Consider the following 25,366-nt stretch of genomic DNA (forward strand, 5'->3'; position numbering starts at 1 on the left):
CTATAACCTTTCCTGGTCTGGTATGACCAGTAGTTTATGGTGACTCATTTTTGTAAACGTTAGTTGGATTTAACTGTATAATTGACATTATTGAGTCAGTTTGCAGACTTGTCGACTCTTCTCTACCTGTGCTACTGCAACATCATGTTTTAGCATTGACCATTATACTGTAATGACTGCCTGTAGCCACAGTGGCTGCAGCACAGCAAAAGGCTTGCTTTGAAACCTCCATGGAGCCAAAAAACTATTCTGCTCTGAATAATAATTAGTTTCTAGTATGGTTTTATTATTAGTTAAAACTGTTAAGAAAATCCATAATCTGTTAATCTACTCCTGCTTCAGTGAAATGTCCATTCTCAGTGAATCTGAATTGCTGGTCAGTCACAGTCATGTGAGTTGTTTACTGGACCATGTTTGGCACCAAACTTCATGATGTCACAAAATCCTACAGATACGTACACGTGTTGAGCCGAGATTTAAAGTGAACAGAAACTTTCCTCTTTCAGCAGACATATGTGCAGACTTTTAGTGACACAAACATCATTCTGCGCACAGGAGATCAGAATGAAGTAGGAAAACACATTTCTAAGTGGAGGAAGGCTTTAAAAAGAAACCACGTTTAGTGTATACACTTTTGCCCTTTTTTGTTTTTTGGCTCTATTGTCACCACGCGAGCAAAATCAGCTGAAAATGTGTTGGTTTAAAATGAGGAGTTTCTTAAAACCGCTTTCACCAAATGTTCAGAAACATAGGCCATCACCAAACATGACCAAATAGAAACACACTGCCGTTGTTGAAATCCTTATTGATGACCTGGATATAGACTGGCCCGACAGGCAGGCGACAGGGTTCCTGTAGAGTTTAATGAAAAGCATCACTCAGTGTAGGAAAGCTTTCCTCTCCAGGGCTGTGGCAGATTGAGTGCTCAGATGTACAGTCCTATGTGAGCTGTACGAAACTGTAGGAGAGAAAAATACATTTGGAATATATTAACATCGCTGTGGCATGTGGGCAGCAAATGGAGTGACTCATTCAATTTCCCACCAATTGATTTCACTCACATACGGTTTTGATTGGATTGAATAACATTTAACAATATTGTTTGTAACTGTCAACACAGTAGTCATGCAGTAGTAAGGGACTATGGACACAGATCGCAGAAGTCACAAAATCAGCGATGTAGATAGTGACTCAGAAAGATACAAGATTTAACGCGATTTAAAAATTTAATGAATAAATATTTTCTCTCGAGCTGGCTATATTTTTTCAACTACCCCTGCTACTGGTCGGATCCAGGCAGCCTTGGCCAAGATGTCTGCCTCATTGGCTGAAAGTGGTCTTCTCTCTGTGGTAAAATGGGCTGGCTAAAGAAACCTGAGTCTTCCTGAGTTAAAACTTCGGTTGAGATCCCCAGAAAAGATAGATTTTCACCAAGCGCCAGTTTTCCGATCTTAGTTCTACGTACCGTTTTCCTCAACAGATGCACAGAGGACAGACGAGCGCTACACTACACCAAGTAGAAAATGGATCACATTGTTCAGTTCGCTAAATTCACGAATGCAAACGTGTGTGCTGCGAAATCATTTACCTAAAGTCAACTCAAATTCTGCCAATTTCAAAGCCATTTCATCTGTTTCTTAAAAGTATTGGAACAGGTGACATTGTCCCAGCACAAACTAGAATATGGCGAATCAATCCTACAGTCAAATTGATTCTCATGATTGATTTTCCTTGGAAAAGTGTAATGTCTTCCCGCAATTTATTTCACCAGCTAAAAGTATTACAAGATTTTACTATTAAGAACTAAACCTAATTCATTGTGATGGTGCTGTGCTCTATCAGTGTGTGTGTGTGGAAATATTTGGGATTGTTGTGGTGAACAGATTTTGCTTAAGTTGCCAGATATAGAGGCTTCTCTAAAAGCTTGGGTGCCATTACTATGGAATTCACTTTTTGTGGTCATCGGCCTCTGGCTGTAAAAGCCAGTGCAGTTTTATAGACGTACATCACATAGGGCAATGGCTGTACACCCATCTGTGTGTGTCCTGTGATGCTTGGTCTCTCACTGTGTTTTAGTGGGGAGCAAAGATTGGACGATTGGGGCCCACTGCAGCTTTCACTTCTCTTCACCACTTTGCCATCCTCCTCCTCCTCCTCACTGAAGACCTGTCAGCAGTCGTACACAACCATCATTCTGTACACATATTTAACAGTTGTTGATAAAAGCCAAAGCAGATCCAATAAACAGTGCACATAACTATCATAGCCTTGTGTATTGTTTGTGCAAACTATACCCAAACAAACAGTTGCTGCCTGATTTCGCATCAGCATTCCACTGTCAGCTTTCTTCCTCGCAAAAGTGACTCATCTGCTCCTCGGATTTCCCAGCATCCTCGGTGTTACACAACACTGTGGTCCTTTCACCGTCTCTCCATGTACTTCACACACACACAGATAGAAACAGAAGCACAGACATGAGATGCAGAAGATTACAGACAGATTTAGGGAAGCATAGTAGGAAGACAACCTGCAACTGACCCTTGTTCTGACCATAAAATGACCTTTGAAAAACCTAAAACCAAATGTCAACAAAAGATTATCCTCACTGAGTCCCAGAAAACAATTTCCTCCCAGACTAATTGACACAGCTCTTGCAACAGGGATGGACTGAGTTACAGGCGTCATATTTAGATCCATTGGTTGATGTTTCCTTATTGCATGTAGCCAGCAAACAGTTACATGAAACTCATAGCTACTACTGCCACTGCACAATCTTGTATGTTACTTTAAACCAGAATGGAATGAAAAAATGCCAGACTTTTCATAACTAATATAGTCAGCGAAATCTGTTACCTGGTTGACACAAAATCTGTCTGGAACATCTCAGTGGTTTTCATTGTTTTGTAATGAGCGCTTCTGTGGACCCTGGATCATTTCTGAGATCTCTCATGACACCCCAGATACTTCCCAGTCAATAACCTGTACATTTCTAAGTTTTGTATGTCATGTTGTGTGATCATTTTGTGCACCGCAGGCTGTTTCATTCCACACCTCAAGTTCAAGTTCATTGTTTAATATCATCCTGGATTTAATTTCATAGTCTTATCGCTATAACCAATCTGTTCAAATGTGGTATTAAACACATTTGGGTCAGTGTGTTATAGTGTTCCAGAATTTGTGAAAGTGAATTTAACCAGTCGAAACTGCACCATCTGTACAGTGGAATTATCTGTGCATGTACAGTATGTCTGTACAGTATTTCCTGTCAGAATATGCATCCTGTTTGACCTAACATGACCTCTTGAGCTTGTCTTGTCCAGTAACAACTCACTGATGTCATGGATTATACTCCTGACATCATTCCTGCTTTGTAAGAGCATATCCCAGACTATGAACTCTCCTCCTTTCTAGATTCGGGGTCATCTATGGGTGAGGTGCTCACCTCTGTCATTCATTGTTAGAAAATAGATAAACCAGCAACTTAAATTCTAGATTTTAGTCTCTCAAACACAAACTCACCATCAAGATTACTGATGCACATCTGCTTAATTTATGTACACGATTAAAATTGTTAGCTACACTATGTTTTAATTATGTTCTCTTTCCAGTATTGAACGTCATCAATTATGAATGTCCATTAGAATCAGACATGTCACAGCTCTGCATGTCTCCTGAAATCCCATGATGATGCTAACAGAGATGTCTCAATCAATGAAAGCCCTATTGCACCTGGCAGATGGCTTTCAGTAAGTCCTATCTGGCTCTGTGGTCATTATTCTGAAATGTGTATTAAGCCACATACACATGCGCAGACAGACACAGACATGCGCTCAAACGTGCATGCTAATTCACACACACACACACACACACTCACAGGGTTGCGTGCAAAGATCTTCCCAGCAGCAGAGCTTTAAACCTGGGCTAATCTGGACAGCAGCTTGGATAGTGTTACCGGTGGATTTGCAGTGATACCAAAGCTCCCTGTGGCTTTAATGGCAGCCACTGATAGTGTTAACAGGACCTTAGGACCTCTTCAGATCCCCAACTCCAACTGTGACAACAAATAAAACAGCTTTGATGGAGACTTTAATACAACGGCATGATATTTGGAAATAATCTTATTGGTTGAATTAAAACTTAAAAGGTGGAGCCACTCCACAGCACCACATCATGGCCATGTGACTGTAGACAGTGTTGGTATCTTTATAAATAAAGATTTTACACACACACATATGCATTATATGATAAATAAAATTTAACAAAAGCAACCATGCAGACTTTGCATTTGTTTAATGTACAATCTGTGAAATTGCAAATATACTTTGAATTTCAAAAACAGCCCTTCTGTTGTTTCAAATATTTTTATTAAGTTGCAGGAAACTATGCATACAATATAATATATAGCACCTGTGCTCATTTTCATCTGTAAAAAATAATTATAAAAATATATTCATGCACATTCCCATACTGTATATTAAACAGATGAAATAAAAGATACAGGATTGTATTTTTAGCATCGAACCATATTGAATATAAAGAAAAGAATTCATTTAAATAAAAAGTAAAAGGGTCAAATAAATGTGCATAAATAAAACAAAGGAAAAGTCTGTTAAATCTGAATTTAAAAATAGGAGCATAAAGCTGTTCTGGATATTATTGGTAGTATTATTATTATTTTGTACGTACAGAGATGCTACAACAGCCGCAGTGCCTTTGTTTTTGTCATTAAATGTTTTTTAAACATTCTCCATTAAAGGTTATCCTATTCCTGTTGTTGTATGTGTGATCACATCATTAAGGGATTTCTTCTCTACTATGCCATCTTTATTTAAAGACCAAAAGTATCTCAGCAACAAGCCTTGCATGATTCAGTACACATAAATACACAATAAGCACTGTGTGCTCACCGACTGTTGACTGACTGTAGTACATGGGTTTGCACACAAGGGTGCAGTACAGTAGACTGCCAGACACACTCTACATGCTGTGGATATATTCTTAGACTATTGGTATATATATATATATATATATAATTTTTCAATGACAAGACACAGCATATTACAATGAAATGTTTTATTAGGTTAAAGTTACAAGCGACCATCAAAACAGAAATGGAAATTAAAAAGTCAAAGGATACCTTTAATTATTTTACAATCTAAAAGTAGACACAAAAACACGCTTGATACACCAGATTTGCATTCTTTAGTCACAACTGCTTCAGTGTGAAATCACATGAGCATGGTGAAGGGATCCTTTCATGTCCTGATGTCAGAGCAGAGCGGCATTAAACAGTCTCTGTGTTTCTAGCTTTTAAAAAAAATGTTTTTATGTCCAACCGTTTACACACTGCGCTTTAAAATAACAAGTCACGCTGTAAAACTTGACGTTTTTATTGATGACTAAAATCAGGTGCAACCAATGAAACAATGGGTAGAAAATTATAATATCACGATGATAATAATGATTTCAGAAGGGGCGACGAGTTAGCAAAGCCCGCATCAAAACGCCTCTCTTTACTCTAGTCTGTGAGTCGTATCACTTAATTAATCAATACATAATTAAAGACGGTGTACAATATTTTAGAAAATTTTAGAAAGTAACTCAGTCATATCAACCAAATTGTAACCACACTTCCGGTTACAAAATTCCAAAATAAAATCGTTCACTACATATTTAGGTGTAGAGAATGCAGTACAGGTTATACATATGCGTTTCAGACATTAAAAGAAAGACTACAACCTTACATCCTTTTATTCCAGAGCGTCTACGGATGAACCCCCACTACACCGCGAAGGCTATTAAATCCGTGACACCTTAATGCTTTTGCTTTGAAGGCATAATCATCTTATTTCCGGCGCAAACCTGTCACCTTTCACGCATCTGCCAAACCTGTCCGGGAGAGCCAGCTTGAATCCGAAAGCTACGTCCACTGAATGCGTTACTCGTTACAGGCAGTCCCCATCCGAAGCGGTGTTACAATTCAAGTACAGCAGGTTTCATTGTAGAAATAAATAAATGTGTATCTGTCTTTGACAGGCCGCTGTGGTAGAAACCGTCCGGTCTGTGAGTGCCGTCGTCGGCGCGTAGCCTCGGTGTGAGTGTGGAGATATGTGGCTCCGCTGCCCCTCGCGTGTGATCCCTCCCCTCGCGCTGCTCACAAAATGTGTGTGTGCAGCGCGCGGCTGCAAGCTCGAGTCGGGTTGGGCTACTGCTACTTTCAGGGCGCCTCGTAAATAAAACAACTAATCACACATTTCCAAAATATTCAAGTCGAAAACGCATATAAGTTTAATTTAATACATCTATCGCACACGTACAGCATGGTGTTGTTAGTGGCATTGTTTTTTTTTTTATTGTTTTAGAAAACCGAACAGAAGCTGTAGCCACAGAATGAAGAAAAACACGTGACTTAATGTTGCCCGGTGTTTATCGAAGCTATGCCAACATGATTATAGCCACAGTGAGGAAAAATGTAATGTGATTTATTATTAGAACAGATATAAACATAAATAACACAGATACAAAAGCCATATAAAAATAGAAAAATCGCAGTTGTCATAAACAGACAGCACCTGAAAGCAGCATTGGCTAAGTCTAGTGTGTGTGTGTGTGTGTGTGTGTGTGTGTGTGTGTGTGTGCGCCCTCGCGCTCTGTTTGTGAGGCAGAGTTGCGTGCGAAGAGCTCGACATGTCATTCAGAGGAATCCGCCACCTGAAACGCGAGGAAGTGAAGGCGACTCAATTGGGTATAAAGCATCAGCCAACATCTGCCCCGAGCAGTGCAAAGCTGATGAAAACATCAGCTCGGAGCTCCTATCGGACCTCTCCGAATTCTTTTATTTCCCTTGGATTTATCATTTGGCATTACGGAGTCGGTGCAACCAGGGAGACGCATCTCTTTTCTGCACTTAAAGTGAATGTGACTCAACACAACATCCAACATTATACTGGAATTAACTGATATCCACCGAGATTCTGGGTTGGTACTTTTGTATTTTTTAACGTTTTAATTTGAATGTACTAAGATGATTATTTTATTGTTTATTTCCAGGGATCCGGCATGTCTTCTGTGCTTTTCAAAAATATAGAATTAATATTAAGTTTCACCTGCTTGTTGCTTTATTTTGTGCCTATTTGCAACTGCTAGTAAGACATTAAGCTTTCATATGCCACGAATTTCAACACTATTCCTATTTGATTTAATCATACCTTAATTAGGGTTATTTTACTTTCATTTTATGAATGCAGATTTACTGCAACAAGTCTGCACACATTTTGAAGCTCACTGTGTTGCATGTGTTAAGTGTTTCTCTGCAGCCACGCTGAAGTTAACGTGCCCTCTCTCTCTCTCTCTCTCACCCGCAGCGCACCTGTTACCTCCACGGAGCGCAAGATCATGATCCCTCCGGGAGACTGCATGTATGCGGGCAGAAAGAGGAGGAAGCCCATCCAAAAACAGTTAAGGAGCGACACGCTGTTAAATATGTTAATTTATTGTCTATCTGGGTTTTTTTTTTTTTTTGACGTGCAGGGGTGACCTCACTCTTATGAATTTGTATTTTAAAGAGAGGCTAAATTAAAATGAATCACAGGAAGTTGGTGAGGTGACAGCAGCATGAATATAACGGTATTCTGACTTACAGTTTTCTTATCATAGTATTATTTGTTGAAAACATACAATTGATAATTTAGCACCTATTTATAGTGATAATAGTTATTATAAAGTGTTTATTCATTGGCTGGGTAAGTTAAGTTTAGTTGTGTATATTTATGTATTATTAGCAGTGGAGCAACTTCAGCATAGAATTTATTTATTTATATATATTTTGAAACTTTACATGTCTTTACCCGCATGCATAGGAGTCAAACCATGTGTTATATATTTAACTATATAACTCTTTTTGGACAATCTCGTCAGCTGATTGTCATGAATCGTAAATCCTAAGTTGTATAAGATTTCTGAAGAGGGAAGTGGTATTTTAACGAGGCCCTGTGGCATTTATAAAGTTTTCGTGTTTTGCCCTGCTGCTGCTGCTGAGCTGAAAGGAAATCTTTGCCACATCAAAACGATACTGTATGTGCAGTGGGCATAAATTTTAGTCTGCGAGTTGTGCCACTAGACATTTTAGGATTTTGAATTATAATTCAGTGCATGAAGTTATCCATTGATCTGTCTTTGTTTATTCTTGAAATATTGTTTATTTGGTACCCTTAGCTCCTCATATACGCTGTTGAACTAACAAGTGAAGTAAACTTTAGTTTAGCCGAATAATCAGATCAAACCGTGACATTCACGCGGATTCCTTTGTGTGTTTTTCAGTAGTGCCGCGGAGAATATGTGATTATGAGTTGGTTCATGAGAATAAAACAAAAGGTCAAAGCATTCATGTAAAAGTGCTGTGTCTGTGGAGATGAACACAAACTCTCAGCTGTGGAAATTGGAGCTGACCATTACATGTGCGGATCATGTTAAGTTCAGCTGGTAAAGCTGTGTTACACCTTACTAAAATACACATTTTACATTCTCAGCGGCAAAGCAATAGTGCAATATGTACGGCACCTTTTAATGGATTTTCACAAATACAGATTACTTTAATGTAAACATATGAATTTATGAAAGTGAGAGAAACTTTACATGAGTCATTTGTTTTGTCTTGTTGCGAGGAAACAAATCCAGCTGACAAATAAAGAGATTTGTCATTGGAGGAAACAAATCAGTGTGTTTGGTGTATTGGGGAAGGCTGAGTCAAAAGGAAATATATTTTTAAGAGAGAGGGACTGTGCAGAGTGTGGTTTATTTGGTCATATGTCTCTACTTGAGTTCGCTCGCCATATTTAACCCGTCAGTAAAACACAATCCTGTAATTGTATTAAAGAAATATTAAACAATATTGACAGGTAACTATTTCTGAAAAATAAATTTGCACCATTGCTTCCTATTAAGAGTTGGTAACATTGATCCAAAATACAAAATAGTCACACAATAAACAGTCTGACTGTGTAAGCTTCATAAGCCTGTGTTGTAAAATGTGGATGAGTTTTAAACTAACTTTGCCATTAACAGCAGCATGGCTCCAACAAGTCAAGTTAAACAAGTTAATCCTTTTCCATGTGCCGCTGTCACTTACGGCCTGCTGAAGTGGATTTCAGCGTATGTTTGCAGTGAGAGAAAAAAAAACGATTTAGTTGTGGCCATTTACCTAAAACATTTATTTTACAGCATGACCTCTGTCCACGCTCTCTCTCACACACACACACACATACATGTCCCGTTGGCCATTCAACCCCATCTATCGTCTCATCTCGTCTCATCTCATCATCAGGAAGCCGTCTTCTTCCAGTGAGAAAACCAACCCGTCCAAGCGGCACAGAGACAGGCTGAATGCTGAGCTGGACCGGCTGGCCAGCCTGCTGCCGTTCCCCCCGGATGTCATCTCCAAGCTAGACAAGCTGTCTGTGCTGCGTCTTGCAGTTTCCTACCTCCGCGTCAAGAGTTTCTTCCAAGGTAAAGGTCGAAAGATGACATTTGTGGTGGAGAAGCTTGACTATTTGGTTTGTGTCTATGTGTGTTTGCTGAGTTGATATGAGTTTGACCAATAGATGGAGTTGATGCTGCTGTAAATTGTCTACCTTTGATACAGATTTATTCTAAAACAGACCCACGAATATGCTGGATGCCTGTAACAAATGTACATTTACTGCAAAAGATTCTGCAAAATATATAATATAATTATTAATATATAACAATATTTATCTACATTAGAGGTAATAATGTGTATTTGTAGTAGTAATTGCTCTATAAGTAGTAATATCCTGGTTTCAGTAGAATAGAAACATGAATACTAATTTTGCAATATTTAGGAAATTGACACTCTAAAGATTTTCTGCATGATTTCAAAAATATCGCCTTTTAGACACTAGAAAAAATCTAGCTTGCCCTCAGAATATATCAGTCAATATATCCTGAATGATGATTCAGGGGGTCGAAGACAAATGATACAGAACGAGATTATGAGCAATATACGAATTTGTCTTTTGTTATTATTTGTCACTAGTGCATCGAGGGACTATAGATGATCTAAAATACAATTAAAAAAAAAAAGGTGTGATTATACACGCTCTATGACATGAACTGAGATAAGAGATGCGACCTAACAGTGCAAGGGGCAAATGAACAGCTCAGTTTGCATTATAGGAGGTGTACCCTCTGCATTGCATGGATACATTGCTTCTTTTTTCCGGTTACAATATTTTGTGAACATGCCTCATTAACTGATATTGAAGATAATATATTTCTTATGTTGTCTCATTCTGCTGTGTTGCCACTCACTGTAGATATGAGGCATTGTTTGCCTAGTCACCCATCTCAAATCCCTATCATTCTTTTGTGTCTTGTATTCACATGTAATTAAAAGGTATATTGAGGCCCACTCTTGTTTTCCCACCCTCCCACCGTCCGATGAATGCCTCCCTTACTCTCCTCGTGTTGCTCCACAATCCACTTCAAATATTCATGGGCTGCTTCAGAACGTATTTCCTTGCCGGCGGCCTCTGCAGTTGCTCATCCACTCAGGCTACTGGCATGACTGGATGCAACAGCTGTAAAGACAAGAGGCAGTTAGTAGTTAGAAGAAAATGAATGAGCATCTTCACTCTGTCTTTACCAGGGAAAATGCTTGTGAGTAGAAGGAGGATGAGGGAAAAGGGAGGGAAGTAGAATAAGGAGTCCTGTGTGGCTCACTGCTTTCCTAGTCCTGGGAGCTGAAAGAAAGTCCACACCGAAAGCTGTTTTCTTTGAGAAATTTGTATTTTTCACTGACCATCTGAAAAGTTTTACAGTCATCTCCTCTTCAACACATGTGGTATTCCTCTTTCACCTTCTCTCCCTCTGATCCCTGCAGTACCCTTAATCTCCATCATCTTGGTTTGGCATGGTACCCAACAGCTGGCATCCTGTTGACCAGAGTCATGCAACTTTACACACACACTCACTTACTTGTTTTTCCCTGAATGCTCATTTAGCTTAGCCATCGTGCAAAGTTGCAGCACAGGTGCTAATCGGACTTTTTAAAGGGGCCTTTCCTGGATAAGGGATCAGGCAGAGATAAAGACAGCAATCCGCTGCCACAATGAAGATGCTGAGGAGTGTCAGTGCCAAGCGAGGGCTGTAAAGGGACCCTCCTTACTGAAATATTGAGAAAGTTGGGTCATGTCTGTGAAACAGCTAAAAGTGTTGAAAGTGAATGGTGAGATTGCATGACAGTGCTAATAGCGTTCTGTACACACCTTTAAAGTTACATTAAGTTAAGACACCAGTATTAACAGTAAGGATGGTATTTATCAGGAATTATTTTAGGAGCTACTATTCTCAACTCTTTGAACGTGCATTAGTGCCAAAGCCTCTATTTGTTTGCTCCACCCTGGCTGGATATTATCAGTGGCAGTAGTGACAAGCTTAGCTGTCTTTTGATGCTGCACTAATGAGATTAATCAGAGTGGAACATGAGGCATTTTGGCTCTGTATTAAATCTCTGCGATCTCTGCCCTCCCTCTCTTTGGTCACTTCGCCTCTAACAGTTGCAGTATTTCCACTGATATTTAAACATGGAGAGTGGCCAGATTTTTTTCCGGATAAATCTAAGATGAGCAGCAAGTACATATCCACATCCTTCCTGTGGTCATAGTCACAGTCATAGTCTTTTTTCCCCCCTTGTTCTTCTTTTTTGAACAGTTAGTCATTCACTGACAACATGCTATGAAACCATGAAACCTGCAACCTTAAGTTGAGTTTGCATTTATAAACAGAGGAAGTATGAAGATTTTTCCACTCATACTGCTGCAGTTCTCCTTTTTGTCCACAGGGGGGACTGTCTGAAGTTACTAGTCATGACTGAGGTCCAGTTCACTTCAGATGAAGTGTGTGTGGGATTTGACTACAGGTTGCATTTGTCATTTGTTTTGTCTTTTTAGATTTACTGATTTAATTTACACTGTTGAGGGAATATAAGGTCACATACAAGGTTTAGAGACAGAGAAGGAGAAGTAGGTGTAGCAGGTGGTTTTGGTTTTAGTACACTGAGATTCTACCTGTTTTCTGTATTGCGTGACAGCTCATGGGTGGAGCACAGTGTACCTATGCACTATATGCAAATATACCCCTAGGCTGTGTGTGTCTGCATGCCTCCCTATGTGTATGTGTAAATAAAAGAAACGACATCAAACAGAGATTCTCTGCAACTTGTTTCCCTTATTCATCATTCCATGAAATTCAGTTGTGATGTGTTTATAGCCACAGTGACATATGACATGTTAGATGACTGTTTGTCTTTGCCATTGATTGATAAAATATCAGTTTGTTTTGCAGGGTGTAAAAGTTAACATTTAGTCAGAATTCTTCTTATTTTTAAGCCCAACTGGTCAAACATTCGTCTTTAATAGACATTCAACTTCATAAACCATATTGAAAATCTTTAAAAATATGTACCTTAGCATACACTTGCAGACTTAAGACTTCAGAAATTCACTACTTCCCATCTTTGCAAAGGTGAATCCAAGTCCCAAGGATTAACTTGTTTAACTTGGATCCAAAATTTGAATCCATGTTTGCCATGGCGCAGGTAAAATATGCCAAGCCAGTATAAATGGGCCACAAGTCCAGAGGGACAAACTACCCCCTTAAAAAAAATAATGACAATAATTCAAAAATACAAATCATCAGCTTACAGCCTCTGGGCTGTGTGGGACTCTTTATCCCATGTTTTTATTTTTTTTAGGTCAGGATATCTATATATTTCAGCATTTTTTGGCAGTTCTTGAGGCATGTAGATCCACGTGAGTGTGTGTGGGTGTGCGTGTGGGTGTGCGTGTGTGTTGACAGTCCCTTCTCTTCCATGTTAGGTCTCTGCCCTCACTGTAATTGCTGAGCTTGTTAAATATTTACCCTAAGGATTAACTATTCCTCCTGCTTTGTCTTTCTGCCCTGATTGCCTTTAATTCTCCTCTGGTCTGTGTATGTGTTTTTCAGAGTCTGTTTTTTTATCTCATTATTTGAAACTAGAAGTTTGATTCAAAAATTAATCAGGTTATGACCATACATAATTAGAAGCAAACCTTTACAGGAGTATTCTCTTTTTAATTAATTGTACTTTTGCTGAGTTGCAGACACAGGGTTGTTTTTTATATTTCAGTAACATAAAAGCAAGCATGATATCAAAAGCAACTGATGAATAGTCATTACTTTGATTCAGAATGTGAATCAAGGAAATGTGACATGCATGCACCCTTACTCTCCTTAATCACCGTTGCTTTATTTTCTCCTCTTCTCTCCCTCATCCTGCGTTCCTGGACTAATATGAATTGAAACTGGCTCTAACAAGAGCAGAAGTCAACAGAGCTTGTGATGAGTATCAGATGGGAGTTATAAGGCAGAGGCTTTGGAGACTGCATAATAAAGGACAGACCCTCCTCCCTAACGCTCTTATTTATAAGGCTAATGTATTGCACTGTTACAGGCCTGAAATCAGTCAGTGTAATTCATGCTAATGCACTAATACTACCTGCTGGCATAATACTGTATGTATGTCTGTACATCTAAAGCAATAAGGCCCACGGTGTAAACTAGTCAGATTTTCCTGTCGCAGCTTCTGAAATGAAACATCAAGTTTCATTGGTTGGCATCACTTTCTCTTAAAAAAGATGAGGTTGCTGATTGTGGCTTGTGCCAAGAACTTAGATGTTTTCATCTTTTAGGAATTGTGTACAGATTCTTGCATCATGGAGTCATGCATTATCATGTTGCAACATGAGGCGATGGTAGCCGACGAATGGCACAAGAAAGAGCCTCAGGATCCTGTCACAATATCTCTGTGCATTCAAATTGCTATCAATTAAAATGCACCTGTGTTTGTTGTCCATACCATAACTCCACCACCACCAAGGGGCACTCTGTTCACAATGATGACAGAAACAAACGCGGCCCTAAATCGCCATTCACGCTATCTGCCCGATACATTATAAACCAGGATTAATCTGTGCCAGAGTGCCAGACGCCATCAAAGGTGAGCATTTTCCCACTCAAGTGGGTTACGACAACAAACTGTAGTCAGGTTAAGACCCCGGGGGGTGGGGGGGCAGCAAGCAAGCAGATGAGTCCCTGTCAGTGCCCTTTCCTTCTGCACAAACTGTCAGTCCCCAAATTGCGCCAACTGTTGCATCAGTCATCCAGGCTGACGTAGTTACACATGGTGTACGGGTGTGAAGCCGACAAGATGTGCTGCCAAATTCTTTGAAACAACTTTAGGGACGGCTTATTAAATTAAGGTTCTCCGGTAACAGCCTCCTTCCAAATTTGCAACTGTCTGTAGCATTGTGTTGATAAAGAGTGGCCTCGTGAGCACACAACTTTTTTTGTGTGTGTGTGTGTGTGTGTGTGTGTGTGTGTGTGTGTGTGTTGTCTACCATTGCAATGCAAACCTGTGCAATAATCATGGAGCTTAATCGACATCTATGCCACACCTGTCAGGGGGATGGATTATTTTGGCAAAGGTGAAGTGCTCACTAACTAGACTTGAACAGATTTGTTACCAAACAGAATTTGAAGGAAATAAACCCTCTGTATGCAAAGAAAAGGTCTTAGATCATTTATTTGAACTCATCTTGTATTTTAGTCTGCCATTGTATTACTGCCACTGTACAATCTTTTTAAGTACCAGTAACAACACTGTAAACAACACCAAAAATTCCATTAAGAAATTTTAACTTCCTTATAAATGGAAACACACACACACGCACACTAACTACTTTCAACACAATGCAGAGATATCTTCCACTTGGCTGGCTTTTATCCTTTTCCATTTCCACACTGCCCCGCATAAAATTTTTACATACAAAATAGACCTGCACATTGCCTTCCATGAAATATCAACAAGCTGAAAACCATCTATATGAATTGCACTGCTTTGCTTTCAGTAAATCATCTGCCCTGAAAATCATCAACCCTTTCAACATATCATAGCAACCCCTAAAATTACCACAAAAACAAATCTCATGGCCAAATTTAAATGTCTGTGGTGTAAATGTATCCACATCGCAGCTAGGTGTATTTATAAGTGTGTGTGTCTGGAAGTCCTCAATTAAAACCCCACTTTCTTCAAAGCTGTCAGTCCAGTCAGGGTGTTGACAGCATATGGGAACACACATTCATAGACGTGCACAAATGTGATGCGAGATTCCAGTGCAAGTATAGCTCTCACTGCCAAGGTTGGTGACTTGACATGTTGATGCCATACAACAGCCATCAGTGTTTAGATCTGCGCTATACATCCGCGTTGCTCATCTCTGAACGCGTGTCAGTCAGTTTCATTATGTGTGTTATCTCACTCTGAATGCTTGGTGAGCTATAATAAAAGAGGAAGAGGAAGGCCACAGAGTCCTCAGACTCACGGCAGGCGTACGCCACTCATGACGTCAGCCAGCAGACAGGAGACGGTTTTGTAACCAACCCACCAGCACCGCGCGATAGAGGAAGGAGAGAACAAGACAAAACAGTCAGTCTAGATTATAATTCTTTCATCTACAAATTTTGAGAGAATTTCGTGCGTGTAAGGCTACTTTTCCTTGACTGTTTGGGTTAATCCTTTCCATGTCAAATATGTATTGAATCAAGTCATTACAAATGTGGACCATTCGATTTACCAAACAGAGGAAGTGCTGCAGCAACATGACTGTTTTTGAACAGAGTCTTTGCTCAGGGGTGAAAATGAAAAATCAGGTCAGATTATAGACAGACTTGGTGTTTACTAAACTCTCAGTGACCCCGCACTTTTTCCTTCCTTATACCCTGGAACCCAAAGGCAGACAAGACGGTAGGGCAGAGGCCAAGACAAATCAACAAGCTGCATGGACTATAAATGAAGTGAAAAGGCTTTGCAACACAAAGGTCAAAATACGGTCACTGTTGTTTTGTGTTTCTGAAACAGAATGTCTTAGCTTTCGAAATTTCCAGTCAATCGCTGACTCCAACTCAGTTGTTCCTAAATCTGGCAAAGAGAGAGTATTGACAGTTTGTTCACCTTCTGTTCCAGGACATATCTCAACAGTTCATCATTTTTGAAAATATATTTATTCACTTGCCGAGAGTTAGAAGATCAATACCACTCCTATCATTTGTATGGTAAATACTAAGCTTCTACCGGCAGCCAGTTATCTAAGTTAGTTAATGAATGAGTTTTAGTTACATTTGAAAGAGCCAAGCCGAGATAACCCTCAGCAGGATATTTACCAAAATGTGACACTATTCTTTTAATTTAATTGACCCACTAACAGTAAACCTACTCAGTGTTATGTTGACCCATCATGGGTGGATGGTTGGCAAACACCTTTGACAGGTCCATCACAGTAAACCGAAGATCCACTGTTTGAATATTTACGTCCATTTGTAGTTTTCAACTTATCGCTGTGTTCTTGCCAATAACATGGAAGTCCCATTAATATTTTTATGCTCAAAATACTAAAATGAGTTGTAAGTAAACAAAGATGTATTCATTTGTATATTTTGTAGTTTTAGCCTAACTAGTGGCAGCTGGTCTCTCTGCTGACCACTTTGGTTCAGACGAATGCAGCAGATGCATTGCCATGAAATTGGTACACATAGTACAGACATTCATCCAGAGGATAAATCCTACAGTACTAATGCTGGTGATCCCATGACATCCTTTCTAGTGCCATAATCAAATAATTAAATTATATAATGGTCTGCATATGAAATTCCTATCAGCTTTAGCTGTACTTATGTTTAGTGCTGATAAGCAAATGTTTGTATGCTAACTAAGATGGTAAATATTATACCTGCTTAGCATCACCGTGTTAGCATTCTCATTGTGAGCATGTTAAGATGCCGATAGCATTTAATAAATACAGCCTCCTAGAGCTGTGGCTGATTCTTGTTCACTGACCATCTTATTAGATGGGCTCTTTCAAAAAACTTATTCAGGTTGACTAGTATGACTAGAACTAGTATGATATGCAGTTGGAGGTTGTGACCATACGCTGAGTCCTTGACTGCACAGCTCATGAACCCGTTTTTACATCTGTCTATACCTTTTTTCAAGTGAACACTCAAACTCACTGAAGGTCAAATCCTTTGACCTTTCCATTCACCCCTGTTGTTTGACTCAATCACAGTATTAGAGGTACTAAGAGATAGAAATCACTAGGAATCAGTTAAACTTCTTGGGTAATTAGTATCAACTTGACGAGCTGTGAATCAATGCTTACATGCTGATTTCTTGGTGCCTTAGTTGCGCCGGATGATTGCACATTTGAGTCCCCAAGCACGCTATGCATCAAAGCCCAAAGGATACAAGGACTTTAACCCATCAGCCCATCAGATCAGTTAAACCTCATATGTCACAACAAGCCTGAAGACATACAAGCAAACTGGCCCAGCGCTCTTCTGGTGTTGGTGGCACGACATCTCAAGTTCACCCTGAGCTGTTACATTACAAGACCTTCACATTATGATTAATAAAACATAAAGCTATGCTATAAATGACATTTTATTCTGAAAGTGAACAAAAGTAGCATAACTGGCACTATTGCCAACAGGTCACATTCACACAATTTCTTTCATGATTGCTTCTCTTTCTGATTTGTATACGTTTTAGTGATCAACACACATTACCAAACCCTCATAAGATGCAGTGATGTGTATTGACTAAGAGCATCCAAGGAGATAATGAATCACAACATCCTGTGTGCGTGTATGCTGTGGAATTTGCTCTTATGTGTGATCATCTTCTTCAAATGGGGGTCAGTCTAGATCTACCCTCTTCCCTCGATTTGTTTTATTAAACATCTCTTTTTTCTCCTTCTTTCTTTATTTTACCTCTTTTATTTGACCCTGAAAAACATTTCTGTCTCTCCCTCCTCCTCACTCTTCCCTTCTTCCTCCCTTTGGGGTTCTGCCCTTCTGTTTGTTTCTCTGACCTCTCTGAAAGAAAATCACCTCTCATCTCCATGTGCTTCATGAAGAGTGCGTGATCAGGCTAAATGTCGGTGCTCAGGCTTTTCTCCTTCCTCTTTCCTCCACATGCAATGTCTGTAATACCGTGCTACAAGTTCTGTGTACAAAGATAGACGTATGGCTGCTTAATACATTTCCAACGTAAATGTTAAAGTGTTCTCACTGTTATGACTACGCTAATGCCAGGGCTTAGGGTCTTATCGTTCCTTTCCTTTATTTTGGTATGCAGAAACCCTGTTCATTTGTTGTGACTGCTGTTGGACAGAAATAGGTTTATACATTACAGAAACATGGATACTGGATACCCAAACTAAAATATACTTTGTCTGTGGACTGTTATTATCTACTCTAGCTCTGTTAGAGTAAATGCATTAAGTTCTTAAGTTTGTCAAAGTCACACAAATAAAATTATTTAGATGGGATAACAGCTTCCTAAGGTGGGATGAGACCATTTTATTACATTATCCCCACAAGCTGTTAAAAAAATCACACTGGAACTAGTTGCTTTTATATTTGCAGTTAACATATAGTCAGCTGCAACGAACAGCATTGATTCCATGCTAAATCACGCATTAGTTGCATGTCGGCTCACTCTCCCAGCCTCTTGCATGTGCGTTTCCCACTTCTGCACTAATCACCCACACAATAGCTGTTAAGTTGTGCGACAGGCCAGCCATGCTAATCCCTTGTATGTGTCGAGAACTATGAATGGAGAAGCCGCCTTATGCATTTAGGATCCTCACAGCTAACTCATTAGTTGCTTGAATCAAAGGCATGACACTTGCTTTGTCCCTGCCTGGCCTCTCGTGCCACAGACACTGAACTCGCTTGAGTGGAGTTGGGCTCTGTTGGCCTGCGGGGCCAACTGAGCCCCCTGGGATCACAAAAGGCCATAAGTGAATTACTCAAATCATTGCCAAGAGGGCCCCCGTTAGTCGCTAACTGTAACAGCTAGTGGCGGCCGTGCTGCAATGGGAGGTGTGTTTGTGTGCAAGTATGTGTGTGCAAACAGACGGGTAGAGTGTGTGTTTTAGTTTGAGTGAGTGTGAATAGACAGCCAGGGCTCATGCAGAGGGGGCAGAAGCCTTTGTTGGCCCAACACTATTGTTGGAAGCTGTCTTGTGTAATTACTGCCACAGCTACCGCCTAGTGCGCCAGTCTGCCTGCACAGAGCACATAGGGACAAGGAGGGAAGCAACAAGCGGACCAAAGCCCCTGGAGTTTAAGTTGATAATTATATTATGGAAATGCTGTGGCGCTACAAACACTCTGACAAATCCCAGCTGTTGTTTTACTGTGTGTAATATCGTGGCATCCTATTAGAAATCTCACATGCTGCTCTGCATCAAATATATTTAAAGTTCACAGAGTGCGCAAACTGTAGTTAATCAACAGTTATTAAATAGTAATGTTATTGGCAGACATATTTCTTACTACAAACATTTGTTCTGCTATTGGCTCGCAGTGAAGCTGTGCTATTTTTATAAGCACATTACTAGCATGCTTAACCCAAGCTACACACACTTAGGCTTAGATGTACAAATTTCACATTGCCAATTTACATCCATCCCCGCACACAACAAACAAATAGACTTTGTTAATCTCCATGCAATATGGCTTAGAGAGTCAGTACTGCCCCAAAGCCACATGCTGAAAGCCCATTTGATAACTTATTAAGCCTCAGAACAGTCATTTGTTTATTTGCTGTGACATGCGGGCAGTTCTGCGCAGAAACAGCTTCCTGAGTTTATGAAAAGGTTTTGTGACTGTTTATTGTGGGATCACTGAATATGAGAAAACTGAATATATTTCGCAACTTTTTTTTTGGAATGCACACAAACAAAGAAAAAGTCCAAAATGTGGACTTGATTGCAATTTCGCATTGCACAGCTAGCCAAATCAGTAGTACAATCCAAGAATCAGACTTTATTATTTTCAAGCTTGCCTGTGTCCTTTCATGGTCCCGTTTGCATGCCTTAGAGACAAGAACACAATGAAGTGATTGATGACACGACAAAAGATTCACTCCTCTGAATTGAATGTTGGCCGTCATCCTGGCGCAAATGGTCATCAGTTTTCTTCCCAGTGAACACCCAGGGCCTATTAGCTACAGCACAACCAATTTAACATGGCCACCCACATAAAAAGCTCACTGGTGTCAGTAATGCGATCTGTTGATGGCTAAACCGAGCGAATGGAGACACTATTCACTGTAGCTGATGAATGCACTCAGTGACTACTACTGCACTGGCACAACGCGGATCAACATCTCAAGCCAAATAACTGATAATAAAGTTAACAAATTGTCAGTAAACTTGGTAAATGTTCTGTAGTCATGGTCCTGGACACAAATTATGGTTTTTAACTACATGTGTTTGGTGTATCTTTAAATACCAACACTGATTTGATAGATGGAATGAATAAACAATATTACTGATAGGAATCAGGATCGTGTTTGTTCTCTGATGACAACTACACGCCAAGACTCGTGTACTACATGTCATCAGGTTGTGTCTTTATGCTGGCTGTCTGGCTGTACTGTACATCAAGACTGTTTGTTTTGTCTGTCGCCTCCATTTATCTTAATTGAAGCATGCTTCAGTGTGCAACAGTGACCAGGCCTGGTCCCTGCTGTTGTTCCCTAATGTAAATCGATATGTTTCCATGCGGTTGGAAAGATCACTAACCAAAGGTGGCATCTGACCCGATACAGCTCAATACGCTAACTACCGTCAGCCAGATGAGGTCCCCTTTCATCAGCATTTGATATGGGAAAACAGGAGCGCGTAACTCGCCCGAGTAAAAATAGTTCTTCAGATCATGTCATATAAAGTTAGGGTTATTTGAAGAAGCTCTGGGGGGAGGTCCTTTTTTTCAATCTCAGTCAGAGTGTTGTAAACTTGCCATAGAAGCTTAACCGATACAGACCCCAACTATCTTGTACAAAACATGTATTTCAATGAGAAAGGGGCATGCTAAGAGCAAATTAAAGAGGACCGAGAGCATGATGCACAAGGGTGTTTAAAAGGGTTTGTATGTTTCGTTTTTTGGGGGGCTGGCAGTCCTTTGCTGCACTCCGAGCACCCGGAGCAGGCTGAACTCTGAGTGAACTCCTGCTCTCTGCCGAATTATGTTCGAATGAGTGAGCATGACAAAATATTTTTTAGGATGGGGAGAGATGCAAGCAGAGGGTACAGCAAGAGGGAGAGTGTGTAAAGGCAACCCTCGTCACACATACACACACTTGTACTTTGGCACCACAAAGAAAGACAACGTGAACAGCAAACATCAGCAGGATGGTCTCTGACTTGACAGCGTCCAGGCACATTGTTAAAGGGGAGCAGCTCTGCAGGTTCAAATATCTCACTCAGGCAGCCAGGTATTAAATGAGTCAGAATGTGTGTGTGTGTGTGTGTATGTGTGTGTAGGAGAAAGAGAGAGAGGGGGGGGCAATTGCGTGACTAGTGCTTGGCTGTGCTCTTCAAACCCCCCCAGGCATTATTTGTTAACTAGGAGAAAGGAAGGTATATCTGAAGTGGTGAACAGTAAACACAGTACTCTAATGCTTACTGGGATTGAGCATGTGTGTGTGCATGCATGTGTGCACTGCAAAAAGTGATAGGTCACGGCAAGGGATTTCATCCTGTATGCAGCATGTATCAACCCCACTTGAAATATCATCACACCGAAGAAGTCAATAAGAAAAACATCAGGGGGAAGTGGTGATTTAGCATAACCACACGTGTACATATAAACAAAGTACAAACAAGTTTGGCAAGATGCTACTGACTCAAGGCACTCATTTTTAGAAGCATTTTCTTCATTTCTAAATGTGTTGAAATTGTTAATTCAACCAAAAGTTTTCTTGATAAAAAATTCCCTGGAAGACAAGTCTGGTTGAAAGCCAGTGTGTGTACGTGTGTGTGTGTATGCTGGATCGCTGGCCCCCACTGGAGGTTTTCACTAACGCCACTTGCACCAGGCCCACTGGGGGCAGTTCATGGTAAAAGCTCTCTGAGGCTTTCTGAGTGGGTTAAACTGTAATTTTAAATGAAAAGAATAAAAGATGTAGTGAGTGAATACTAGAGAAGAAGGCTATTTTTAAACGAGATGTTGGAAACCTTTCTTGGGGTGAGTTTCGAGTTGTTTTCTCTGTTCATGACATTCTTTGTGATAAGGGAATTAGTGCTTTTTATTAAAGGTTATTGAAGGAGTACAATTCCCAGCTAGTCTTTTGTAAAGATTAGTATGTCAGACTTATTTTATTTACTCCTGTCATTGCTGTTATTAACTCAGAGGTTGCTTAATTTGGTCAAATGAAATGAAAATCTCTTGATTCAGCCCTAATTGAATCACACACACACACACACAGGCCATCAGTTACACAAGTTTTTCAGATCGTTTGCAGCTTCACTGCATTTGCTTTCAGTAGGCTACTTACACTCCAACCGACACTTAACAACTAACATCTTCTTTTCAAATCATATATCTGAGCTGGCACTAATCTCTTTTTAGACTTAAACCTAACTGACACATCCAATCCAGTTTATCCACTACACCTCAGCTGACATTTCAACTCCTTTCAGCACTTCTTCAACTTCAGTGAGCACTTACACTCAAGTTAGCAATTCATCTTTATTCAGTGCTTACACTTTGACTCATTTCAGCACATCCATTTCAACTGCTTTTATCATTTGTGTCATTTCAACTGTTTCAGATTTTTATTTTCAAACATTTTAATCGCAGCCTCATTTAGTTAAATCTGACCTTTTTATTGCCTAAACACTCCCAATCTCCCTATCTGCAAGGATCATGCCATGGCTGTTGTCTGTCACGGATGTTCCTTTGTGTTTGTGACCTTATTAGAAATGGAGCCACAGGCACCAAGCCTCTGGACCATTCAGGGACGAACACAGCGCTGATCTAATGACTTATTCATCAGGCACAATGGCACAACCTCTTAAAGATGGTACATGACAGAGAGCAAAGGGATCAAGTCAGATCACCATATCAGGTGCCGGAGCTCATCATGGCTAATGCAGCGAGATAAGTGAGCTCTGTGTGCAGAGCAGGCTTCAGGGATCAATATTGCAGTCTTTGTTGGATTCAGATTTAGAACGAGGCAACATAGTGGACATTTGCAACAACGGGGGAAAAAAAAAAGAAGGACGCAGAGTAAAAGTTGCAAAAGTAAGAAAATGACAGAAAGAGGTGGTGAAGAGAAGTGTCAGACTCTGTTTCTGTCCCAGAGGATCGTGTTTAAATTGGCATGTTGCAGGCAGAGCACTGTTAGACTGAATTTAAACAGCTGCCGGCTTCACCCACAGCAACACACACATACACACCCACACTGGGGCCCTCCCCTGCTCTAAGTTTGCGTGCGGAGCTGGGAAATTCTCCATGCTAATGTGCCAGGGTTTGTTTTCATCATCAAATTGCAAATGTTTTAAATATGCATCACTCACGCATGCACACACACACTCACGAACACACATACATATACCCGCATTTATCCAGTCAAGGCATTGACAGTCTAATCCTTGTTTTCATACAGTGTCATCTGTCAAATATAGAGCTGGAAGTGGCTTCCACCCATGTTTATTTTTCATACACCACTCCCATAATTTTTCAATCATATTTGATCTCTAACACGGCATTTCTTGACCTATAATGGATTTCATTGCTTTCTACGGCTGTGTCGGCAGATTAACGCATGCAAGGGCTTTTTACAGTGTGGGATAACAATTAGCTTGAGAACACAGAGATTAAAGAGGGAGCTGAGTGTAGTCTCGGCATGTTTATATATATTGACTGTATAGCCTGGAATTTAAGGCTTTCACATCTTAAGCCCTTAAACAGCAAGTTACCACAAAAACCAAAACAGGACATGTGTTTTAACCAGTCATTTAGTATAGCATTCCTTTGTATAAATCTATTTCCCGAAAACAAACAATCTAGCTAATGGGATGAGATTTTAATATTTGAAATGCACTTTCACCTGTTTTGAAATAGATGCACGCAGTATATTTTGTAGACCTACCACAAGTGCCAAAATAGTGTTAATGTGGAACAGGAAAAAAAAAAGTAACCTTCATTTGCTTTGCATAAATTAAAACTCTTTTCAGGATGGTTTGACAAATTAAATGTGATAAAATTGTCATTCTGAAGTCTAACCCAGTTTCTCACTGTCAAGAGTTAGCCCGTCCCAGCAAACATTCTGACAGTGAAAAGATGTTGATATGACAGCCTGCACCGATGTTGAGAGCATGTGTAAATATAGCACCAAAATCAAAACTGAGTCACATCCTTTTGTTCATGTCTGCCACCCGCGTCATTTTGTGAAACCAGGGCGTGAATATCTGATATAAGTTTATACAAGCTGTTTGCACATGTATCCTTACTGTGCTGTACAATCACACTGAAAAAACTTTGGGCTTGCTCAGGATGGTGTTGAATTTTGATCTCTTTTGCATATTACTACTACCTAAAGATATGAATGAGTCAGTGTGAAACGGTTGTTTGCTCAAGGTTAAGACCAAAGTCAGTTTAAGGATATAACTTCAAAAGTAATATTAGTCCACTGCTTATTGGAGACGAACTTTTTCTTGTACTTTTCCATCACATTCCACACAATTATTCTCCTTTACCTTTAAACAACGATAATTTATTTATTTCCACGCGCCAGAAAACCTCACAGTTTGCATGTTGCAAATGTTTTTGTCCTCCTTTCGCCTCAATAAAACAAATGTTGTGTGAAAGCACTTCCATCCGCTTCATTCTCAGCGGGGTGAACGAAGATAATCATAGCTTTTGGATGATTCATCTTCAGTCTCTCTTAGAGGGAGTGATAACAACAAAAACCATCTTTTAAACTGAAGTTGAAGCAATGATTCGTCCAAGTCCTACCATGAGTAATATGAGGGTAAACAACAGATCACTGGAGACTCCTTCCTTGTGACTCATGAGCAACAAGTTCTCAGAAAGGAGAGAGAGAGGCTTGGGGAAGAAGGGGGGGGGGACCATAATAACATCATTGTGGCTGTTTGAAGTCGCATCAGGCCTATTTCCCAGATACAGTAAGTACAGGCTGTCTGCATGTCTACTGGCCTCTCGCCACTCAAAGGCCACATTCATGGAGGCGCTGCCGCCCTCACAGAGGGCAATTGGATCCACCGGATACCCTTCCCTTCTCACGCAATGTTGTGTAAACCCGGGGAAAATGACCTCAATATGTCCTAAACGAGTTAAGGATGAAGATGCCGCACCCGCTCACATGTCTCAGGCATGATAATTTGGTGATAGTTTTATAAATACCCTCTCTCATGCACTCACAGAAGCAGCAAAT

At 40.1% G+C, this 25,366-nt stretch overlaps 1 protein-coding gene across 1 annotated transcript in view; it reads left to right on the forward strand.

Moving 5' to 3' along the window:
* The first annotated feature begins 5,054 nt into the window (after positions 1-5,054).
* ahrra (aryl-hydrocarbon receptor repressor a) overlaps positions 5,055-25,366 on the forward strand; it is a 66,690-nt gene continuing 46,378 nt past the window's right edge. The window contains exons 1-3 of the mRNA XM_010743738.3: positions 5,055-6,978; positions 7,365-7,457; positions 9,323-9,504. Of these exons, the coding sequence (XP_010742040.2) occupies positions 7,396-7,457; positions 9,323-9,504 (244 nt within the window). The 5' untranslated portion in view covers positions 5,055-6,978; positions 7,365-7,395. The remainder of the gene's footprint in view (positions 6,979-7,364; positions 7,458-9,322; positions 9,505-25,366) is intronic.

The sequence above is a fragment of the Larimichthys crocea genome, chromosome XXIII (genome assembly GCF_000972845.2).
Source record: "Larimichthys crocea isolate SSNF chromosome XXIII, L_crocea_2.0, whole genome shotgun sequence".
Taxonomy (NCBI): Eukaryota; Metazoa; Chordata; class Actinopteri; family Sciaenidae; genus Larimichthys; species Larimichthys crocea.